Genomic DNA, 10,304 nt, shown 5'->3' on the forward strand with positions numbered 1-10,304 from the left:
TCAACTTAACTGTCCCTCTTCAAAGGGCAACAGAGAGGAAAGAGAAGGTCAGAACTCCTGATTGATGGCAAGTGTGTTAAATTTTTTATTGATTCTTAATGCTGTAAATTTATAAATTTATTTGGCAGAAACAGAAGGCAGCTGCTAAGTTGTTGGCGTTTACTCTCCTGATGGTGCCACAATTTGCATTAATTGCGTTGCCACTGCACTCACTTATATTAAAAGGCCCGGCCATTCATTAATCCTTTTTATCCCAAGTCATTTTGGCACAATTTCTGGCAATAAACACCCATAAATAACTTGAAGGTTTGAAAAATAGTCTGCGTTGTGGCTCCATATCCTTATTGCGGCTTCTTCCCGGGAGCGACGTTATTGATAGGTTTCAGGAGGGCGCAGCACATATGTTCCCACATCAGGGCTCATGGGAAGACTGTTGCTAAGTGGATTATTTTGCATAAAAAATGTCCCATGTTTGAAGTTGCACAATTAACCTGTGTTTAGAAAATGCTCTGATTTACAGCCCGCGTGTGTGTTTTAGATGCATGCATTATGGAGATTTGGGAAATTTATAATCCATTTAGCTTATGTGGTTGAGGGATTTTAGTGCAATCATTTATTCAAGGCCTGTATATTTTAATGCCCTCAGATATGGTCTTTTTAGGACTGTTGTGGTACTTTAGCTTTTATGACTCGCCATCCTTGTGCTTCTTAATGGAACAACAGGTTAAGGATAAAGTTGATGTTTTTAAAGTTTGAGCTTCTTCGATATAAAGTGTTGTAGTATTTGGGGCAGATTAGCCTAGAGGATGAAGATCTTCTCACGATTTTGCCATTTAGCTCATATTAGCTGCCTGCACATTACATAGCATATTTAATTAAATATATTTCTCTCTCTCTCGTCTCCTAGGCGCTGTATGAAAACATGCTAGTGGAATTGCCTTTTGCCAGTTTCTTCCTGTCCAAGCTTTTAGGCACCAGTGCAGAGGTGGACATCCACCATCTGGCCTCTCTAGACCCAGAGATGTACAGAAATCTGCTTTTTCTCAAGAGCTACGAAGGCGACGTGGAAGACCTCGGCCTTAACTTCACTGTGGTCAACAATGATCTTGGGGAGGCACAGGTGAACAACATGCCCCCCCTGTCTTTTGTGCTCTTTTATTGGTCTTTTGTGTCTCCTCTCTCCATCTCTCGTTTTCTGGCATTGTTAATGATTGAGCTAACTGTTGTTAGTCTTGGCTGATGGTGATAAAGCACGTCTGTCTAGATCTCTCTAAAATAACTTTTCTGTTGACCAGCTCAAACATACCTGCTGGGAGAAAACTGCGTAGCATAGTGTAAGAACTAATCATCCAGCATGATTTGTAGTACCTCGACCTAAGGTGTATAGAGGAAAATTGTGGGTGCTCTTCACATTTGATTTAAATATAGGATTTTTTTTCTCTTTTAACAAATGGGTAATGAAAGGACAATTATTAAATAACAATTTTATGAAATACACTAACTGTATGCATTATATAAAATAAAATAAAACGATGACAGGATGGGGAACAGGGTTGTAGATTTAGCCTAAATATAAACTCGGTAGCAATTAGATAGTTTTGGAGCAAATGATAATTGTTAATAATAATCTTATATTTTGCGTGAATGAAAAAACAAAAGAGTTTGATTACCTTTTTTCTTATAACTAAGGTAAAGTAAAAGTAAGGTTTTATTTACTTTCCCCTTCATTAGATAAAGGGTGTGCATGTGCACTCATTTCCATTATGTTCCTCAATTGCCTTCAACACTTTCCTCTGCAGCTGTACTGTTTCACTTTCAACATGGAATTATCGCTGAATCCAGGGAGACAGTGCCTGTCACACTTCCATATATTTGTGTCTTTTTCCAGGTGGTTGAGCTCAAACCAGGGGGAAAGGACATCCCGGTAACCACAGCCAACAGGATAGCCTACATCCATTTAGTGGCCGATTACCGTCTGAACAAACAGATCCGAGCACACTGCCTGGCCTTTCGGCAGGGCCTGGCCAACGTTGTCAACCTGGAGTGGCTGCGAATGTTTGATCAGCAGGAAATTCAGGTAGCAGCTTACCTGGACACACACACACATACTTAGATTTATGCTAAAAATGTGGGAAAGGCTACATGTGTCTATAAAGCATTAATAATAATATCATCAACAGATATCATCTCCAGATAATATTACAAACTATTTGTCTTTTCTTCACCCCCAACTTTAAATTTTTATTTGTGGTCATTCATTTAATCTAAACAATCTAAGTTCACCTATATTTTCAGGTACTGATTTCTGGTGCACACGTGCCCATCTGTCTGGACGACCTGAAGAAATTTACTAACTACTCAGGTACAAGCACACCCATCAGACTTTTTATCACTCTCTTCTTTTTTTATTCTAGGTTTAGCTCGATTTACTAGCCTTTCTTCCAGAGATGTCAGGTTGCTGTTACATCTTGTTTTATTTATTAATAATGGATAGCCAAAACATGCATGCACAGGTCAAGCTATTATGCTATTTTAAAGGTTCCTAATTTTGAGATGTCTTCTACATCAGGTTTACACGCATCAAAGTTCAAACACACTTTAATTTTCTCATAATATACCTTGCACATTAACACTTTTTTTTTTTTCAATCTCTCTAAATTGCTCCTTTCTGAGGTTCTGCTCTGCTCTGTTTGTCCAAATTGTCCAGTCTGTTTTGATTTGGTCTAGTGTGTGTGTTTTGGAAGCTAAATGTTCATACCATAACTGAACTTCAGCTGAGGCTTCCTCAGTCCTCAGCGATTGTACACACTGTAAAGACAGTAATGATGGCATTGATTGTACCATATTAATCCGAGCACGAGTCCAATGATGAAACGTTGGGCGAACTACTTTTTTAACCCGAACCTCGATCGCAAGGACGACTTTTTTCAGTGATAGGCTACTCAGTTTGAGGTACTTTATGAGATATTTTAACTGTAATTTCTCACCATGGCATCGGCATTAACAAGTGCATGTCCATCAATATATTCATGTGTATATTTATATTGCAGTCCACATGGGGCAACTTTATCAATAACAGCGATACCTTAGCTGAGCACTAACCTAATTGACTGATGTAACAAACGTTTGTAAAATAAATCCTGCTTTATCCTTTATCTTTACTCAAAGTAGTAAGAACGTTCTGAATTAATAGACAATTTTAGTGTCTCACAGCTGATTTAGCAGAACTATTTCAGAAAGACAGTAATAATGTGAGTTAGCCGGTTAGCTGGAAACGTATAAAACACAATATAAAACATAATTACGTATTTTGAACACCTGGTAGAAAGTAATTCTGTTGGTAAATCAATAATTATTCATACTTACACAATTTGTGATTCTGAGAAGCAAGCTGGTCCAAATAAACTGGGTACAGATCCATCCAAATCGTCAGTAAAAAAAAAAAAAAAGGACAATGCTGAAGGGCTGGTCAAGTTGTTAGGTGCGGACAACGTACAACATAACCGGAAAAACTGTATGCATTATATAATTATGTATTATGCAGATGGCTTATCTAGTGACATAGAACCTTAACCATAAATCGACCCGAGGTTCTCAGTCGATTCTTTCTTTTAGAAGACAATAACTTCATTTATCATGCACTTTAAACTTTGCAGAAAAACAGCTATATTACACACTGCTTGATAGGGAATAGGGAATATTCAAAAAACATAATAGAGGCACTTTAACTACAAATTCAGATTTTGTGTCGATGCTTCGACTTTCTCTCTACTGTCTACTTAAACATGTACAAAAAGTTTCAGATTTTTTTTTTAAAAAAGTAAAGCTTTTTAAATAAAGCTCATAGCTGAGATCCAGTATTGTCTAATAATTCAGAATGGTTTAGTTTTGCAAGACTTATATTTATTGTTTATTATGCATTATACTTTTTGCTTTTTCTTAACTGTTGCTGCACTACTCAGGTGGTTACTCAGCAAACCATCCAGTGATCAACATTTTCTGGGATGTGGTGGAGAGCTTCAGTGATGAGGAGAAACGCAAGCTGCTCAAGTTTGTGACAAGCTGCTCACGACCTCCGCTCTTAGGCTTCAAGGTCAGTGACATTGAACAAAACCCTCTAAAAATATTATTTTAATTTACTTTGGTTGTCTGAATTCTTTAAAGATGAGTTAATGTTTTATCTAAGATTGTAAGGGGCCTTCGATGGGTTCACTTGGAAAAAAAGTGAAATGTACAGACATAACCCAACCCCGTGTCTGAGCTGCATCGATATGACTCGCACCTCTGTTATCGCATATGGAGTTCAGCTGAAGTTCATGCCAACTCACACCTGCTTATGATTTTGTCCCAATTTCTATATTTTTATTCAATAAAGTTATCAGGATCCCCACCACAAAGACGTCTACTCCCTGCAAGGTGTGCTGCCTTAACGGAGAAATAATGAAGTGAAAAAAATATGTTTTGTCGCAGTATATCGTCATTAATTTACACAAGGGTGTACGGGCAAACAGGCTCATTGTAACAAATCATTTTCACATTATAACAGCCCTCAGGATAGGCCTTATCTTGGCCTCTATTTGTGCTAGAGAGGTTGTGACCCCTAGCATTGTAATGCTATTTGAAGCTTTTCCATGCGCCACTGGGTGTGTGAAATCCATCTGACTGATAAAATGCCCTGGTGAACTTTAAATGGCTCTTGCTTGATATGGAATGTATCTAGAGTGTAGTCAAAGACCAGAAAATGAGGATGAGAGAATTGCACCTGACAGCAAAACAGTAAATAGAGCTTACAAATTAAAAATGGACGACTTCATCTACAAACTATTTTCTTGTTTAGCATTAGTATTGTCTCAATCTCCAGAAATGTAACCTTGAGACTTTTTCTTGTTGTGGTGTGCTGCTTATACCCAGTAGAATCTGGAGAACAGAAAAATCATTAAATGTGTTTTTATGCCTTACTTAGACTAACCAAGGACAGTAATTGTCATTTCATTGACTTTATTAGATATTTTAATATCTGTCATCAGTTTAGAGCAGATTACTTTACCCTGTATGAATTTGGGTGGGGGAAATCATGGCTTCTGAGCAATTCCACAGTTATGTGCTACTGCCAAAATTAAAGTGGGGCTCTTTAATGAATTTGACTTTGGTGCAAATGCTCTGAGGAACGGATGGAAAGGAGGAGTAAGAGGAAAAAGACGAAGAGAGACGGATCAAGGGGAGATGGCCTCCCACCTCGTCTGCCTCTTCAGCCAGCTCAGCCTTAATTAGGTGCCGTTAAACATCCCAGAATTCATTAGGGGAGAAATAGCCCTGTCATGGCGAGCTATTTAAAAAACATGATGGATACCCTTTTTTCAAAATGATGGCTCTCGTCGTGACACTTTCTCGATAAGCAACGATACTTTAATACCTTAATTGTTAGAAAAATTGGCCCCTTAAAGCAGGTTTAATCAGGTTCATTTTGGGGTTGAGCCTCACAGCCACGTGGATAATTTTTTCATTAGGCCTATCTTGTTGTTCTTTCAGTAACATTTTATAGATCTGAAAAGTTCCGTGTTAAATGGTTGCTCTGATATCAGGCTGTTGTTTGTTGCATTTATCTTCATAGATGGTGCCTACTTAATGTTTTATAGTATTTTTTTTATATTTACCAGTGATACTGTCTACACTGGATACAACGCAGTGTGAGGACACACTGACAGTAAACTGATGTTTTATGTCTGACAACAGTACAAATGGATGCAGAACTTTTATTTTAACGTGTTCAGTGTTGGCAGCCTCAAGCTGTTGTTGACAACTGTTCGCCCAGTGTTACACTGTTTTTACTACCCTGAATGTGGCAAAACTTAAGTACAAAACTTGCTTCATTTCAAGACAGTAAGCACTAAAACCGATGGTAACTTGCAGTTCAGGAAGTGAGTCAGATGTTAAAGCGGTAATTGGCTGGCAAGATGAGGTTTTAATAAAAGTTAGCTGACTATGGAGTAGAAAGAATTATTTCTCTTTTTTTTTTTTTTTGTTAATCGGTGCTACACAACACGACTAGAGATAACAAAGAAAAAGGGCTGTGGGGAAAAAAGCTAGGAAAATTTTAGCATTGGACTTCATCCAGTCTGTGAGCAGGATACAAAAATGACAAAATACTATCTGGTTTTTCACAAAAGCCTTAGAATGATCAAAGGTTTTGCTGTCCAATAAACAGGGATATCTCTGTGCAGGTACCATGTAAAAAGAGCACAGCTTGTTCTTTCTCTTATTATACTACCAACATTGGAACAATACAAAGCTGGTTGAAAATGTTTTTTTAATTCAGTAACCGGCCTGAGTTCATTCAGTAATGGATTTGTCAGACTCATTCAATACAGTAATTATTTATTATTTAAAAAAATAATTTATTAAAAGAACTGACTCATAAGAGAGACTTGTGAATTAGATGACACTGGTCACACCGCATGTTTTGTTTTGCATGCAGCCCACAAAACTTGGTTGAAAGACGTGTCTGTACTATCAGACTTATTTTGGCAATCTCGTCACATCCACAACTTGACTAAAAAAAAGTGTCATATCACTGAAAAACTAAATGTTTTTCGGTCTTCTTCAGAGACATTCTTTTTTTTTTTTTTTACAAAAGTGTTTGTTGAGTATTATGGGTTTAAAAGATATTAATGATATTTTCCGCTTTCTCTTTGTCTCTAGGAGCTGTACCCAGCCTTTTGCATCCATAATGGAGGCGCTGACCTGGAGCGTCTCCCTACCGCTAGCACTTGCATGAACCTTCTTAAGCTGCCAGAGTTTTGTGACTCTCAGCAAATGAGGAACAAGTTGCTCTATGCTATTGAATCCTCTGCTGGCTTTGAGCTCAGCTGAGGAATACGTCCGCCCCTTGATGGCCTTGAAACCCAGACAAGAAGCTGCAACTTTTGTCATGGTGACCAGATAGGAAAAGATCAGAATGAACAGACATGTGATTTGCAGGTGTTGGGACGTAAAAAACAAAACAAAAAACAAATGCAGAAGAACAATTTGAAGTTGTGGCACAGACAAATATATGCTCAGTTTTATTTTTACTTCAAAAAGAGTAAACTTGTAAATAATGCATTTATAATTTCAAAGCAGCATCAGTAAAGGCGTCCACTGATCAAAAGCACTAACAATGAACAGGAGCATCAGAATGTTGGAGATACTGAGGGAATAAAATGGCAACACAAAATGTACTTGTAGATTTTCCTTGGTTTTTTATTGCTTGCATTGAAGTGGATGTTTTAAGACAATTCCATTTTACGGTTTTTAAACTGCTCTTTTGTCACCATAGTGCAGCACATTTTGAGCGTCTACCAGTAAAGATGCATGCTTTAGCCTCGCTGACTCAAGAACAAGCTAAAACATACGCTTCTCCAATGTAACAGCATGCCTGAAACTTCTTCAGTACAGTAGGGATACTTAAGATTGTTCTTGGTTTAAGGTCACACCGCTTCAGATATACAAATGTGCATGTCTTGATACAAGGCGTGCTAATAGTGTAGCATTTGCTGAAAACTCTTTGCAGGCTAAACTTTTTTTTTTTTTTGCCAAATTTGCCATGAACAAAAGAATTGAATAGGATGTGTGAGGTAACAGGAGTTGTAAAACAGTAGCAAAGGTAGTCAACTTGTTTGAATCATAGTAATGATGATTTCATTTTGGCTGATTCAGGGTTACCTTTAGAATGGAGTACAATTGGAAAGAAATATTCCGTTTTAAATTACAATAATGGCCAGCTGCATTTCAGGCCTTTATGTTTATTGTGTGTCCATTGCATTTAACAAAAAATCAAACACCAATTGTGTATTTATGTATTCCACACATTGGCCTTGGTATTATTGCAATGGAGTATGATGCTGACATTGTGCAATAAGATTAAAAGAGAAAATTTGATGACACTCAAGTTTTTTTTTTTTTTTAAGGTCAGACAAATTAATGAATGAATGAAGGAAAGGTGTGCCCGTGTACTGGACACTACTCCAACTTTGGTTGTAGCAAAGAACAATTTAGTAAACTGAAGAGGATTGAAGTATGTGCTTTCAGCATCCTCTGATTGATTTTTTGCTGCTGCTTACTGGGTTCAGCATGGCTGTGTGTTGGTTGGTGGAGAGCTGATGATGATGATGGCTTTATGTATATGTCTACATCTTTTAATGTGCATACAAGACTTTTAAATTCTCTCCTCACCTTGTCAGTAATAACTTGTTTCCCAACATCTGTAAAAGTAAATGAGTAATATAACAGCATACAGGTGCTGAATATCTGATCGTTTACAGACACTGATGTTTAGAGTTTTTGTCTTGGATGTTCATGATGAGCAAGGACAAGCAAAGTTGTTTGTATGTTTACCGACATTTAAGTGTATGCGCCCTGAATGATTTTTTTTTTTTTTAAATGATAAAGACCGGTGTTCAATCTATGTATCATAGAATGTTTGGCAATGATTAAATGTTTTGAGTTTTTATTTGCCCTGGAGATGTGAACATCTTTTGTCGAAACAACATACTATTTAAGAAAAACTGGGATGTAGAATTTCATTTCGAATTTTATGGCCTTTGACATATAATTAAAGAAACATCCAGTGATGGAACAAGAAAGGAGGCTAGTCGAGACCACTGATGCATTATCCGTATAACATAAATTAAGGGTCTGTGCGTTTGACATAAATCTATTAGGGCACTGCAATGTGAGCAAGTGATGGCCGGAGAGAGAGCAGGGGGAGCTTTTTTTTTATTCCACCTTGGATCATCTCCATATATTCTCCCAGCCTCAGTCTCACCCTCCTCACTGGAATAACTCTCTAGACTCCTCCCTCTCTGACCAAATCTCCAGCATTTTAGCAGCAATCTCAGACGGGGGTAATTGGGTCTTAAAAAACTAACTTGTCTTATTGCTATGAAGGATTGGCCTCAATTATGGGGAGATTTATTTGGGCCTATTACCTTATAATGGATTATAGCTCGCAAACTTAATGCCTCTGGCCATCAATCACATCCACGTGCAAAGATATACCAAAGGTATTTTATATAGCTTTTAGAAATGTTATTATTGCACTTAGGGTCAAGTCATTTCACACCAGAATGTGAACGCTGAAAGATTTAATTTCAGAGAATTCATTAAGAACAATTAATGGTTTTATTTTAAACCCTTTACGTTTAAAGGGATCTGATTGCTTTTTTAAGGAAAAGATTCTAATGTACATTGTCATCCATCGTGTTAAAGAAACGATTAAAGTCGTACAAAACTCACGGGTTTTAGGCTATATAAAGATATAAGATGTGCACAGCATGCAAAAGCTAAATTTGCCGTGAGCTGACATGCCGCAAATCTGAACAGATTTGAAGTAGCCTAAATATATTATTAATTACATAAATATAAAAATATTAACCCGTTGTCCGTTTTACAGCTTGAAATATATATATATATATATATATATATATATATATATATATATATATATATATATATATATATATATATATATATATGAATGAACGAATTGACAATAGCATGATAGCCTCAAAATCGCTTTTTAATTATAATTAATAACAACAACAACAAATGAAGATTTAAAAATGCTTAATCTTTCTATTACTTTGTTGCTCCAATGAATCCTAAACAAGTTAATAGGCTACTGCCTAAAAAGATGAGCATCCATTAGAAGACCAAGGGTGCCTCCTTGTGGAGGTTTTCTGAAACAACTAGAAATGAGTAATGGAGTAGCCTATGAGTTTTGAAACATGCAGAATTAATAAATCATGACCTCTGTTACAAGATAAAAAGTATAATTGAATCATTGGTATTGTTGAAAGGCGCATATTGGTATTATGCCATTTAATAGTGCACTAATAGCGTGGTTAAATGCAAACCGAATGATTTATCAAAGGAAATTAATTTTTCACCCTCTGCTGGCCAATACTTAGACATACATCGTCTTAGATAAGTCAAACTTTTTAAAGAAATTAACATAACAACCCAAAAGAAACCAAAATAAACGGCCTTGTAGGATTACAGTTTTGCATTTTTCTTACGTCTGGGTGAAACGGCATAATATGCTCTCTTAAAGAGATAGGCTAGTCCACCCAATGAAAGTAGGCTAGGCTACATTCTGTCATCTTTTACTGCCCTCACTGATTTTCCCACACCTGTGACTTTCTTTCTTCTGTTTAACGTGAAACAATATATTTTGAAGAATGATTATAACCAAACTGTTTTTGGTTCCCATTGACTTCCATTGTAAAAATAAAATAGTCAGTGGGAATTGAATTGAATATTTTTTT

General features: G+C 36.7%; 1 protein-coding gene across 1 annotated transcript in view; it reads left to right on the top strand.

The window, feature by feature from the left end:
• The window catches only part of ube3c (ubiquitin protein ligase E3C), a 32,535-nt gene extending 24,043 nt beyond the window's left edge, over positions 1 to 8,492 (top strand). The window contains exons 20-24 of the mRNA XM_067438633.1: positions 908 to 1,120; positions 1,889 to 2,077; positions 2,296 to 2,362; positions 3,963 to 4,093; positions 6,700 to 8,492. Coding sequence (XP_067294734.1) covers positions 908 to 1,120; positions 1,889 to 2,077; positions 2,296 to 2,362; positions 3,963 to 4,093; positions 6,700 to 6,870 — 771 coding nt within the window. The 3' untranslated portion in view covers positions 6,871 to 8,492. The remainder of the gene's footprint in view (positions 1 to 907; positions 1,121 to 1,888; positions 2,078 to 2,295; positions 2,363 to 3,962; positions 4,094 to 6,699) is intronic.
• Positions 8,493 to 10,304: the final 1,812 nt, after the last annotated feature.

This window comes from Pseudorasbora parva, chromosome 1, assembly GCF_024679245.1.
Source record: "Pseudorasbora parva isolate DD20220531a chromosome 1, ASM2467924v1, whole genome shotgun sequence".
NCBI classification, from domain to species: domain Eukaryota; kingdom Metazoa; phylum Chordata; class Actinopteri; order Cypriniformes; family Gobionidae; genus Pseudorasbora; species Pseudorasbora parva.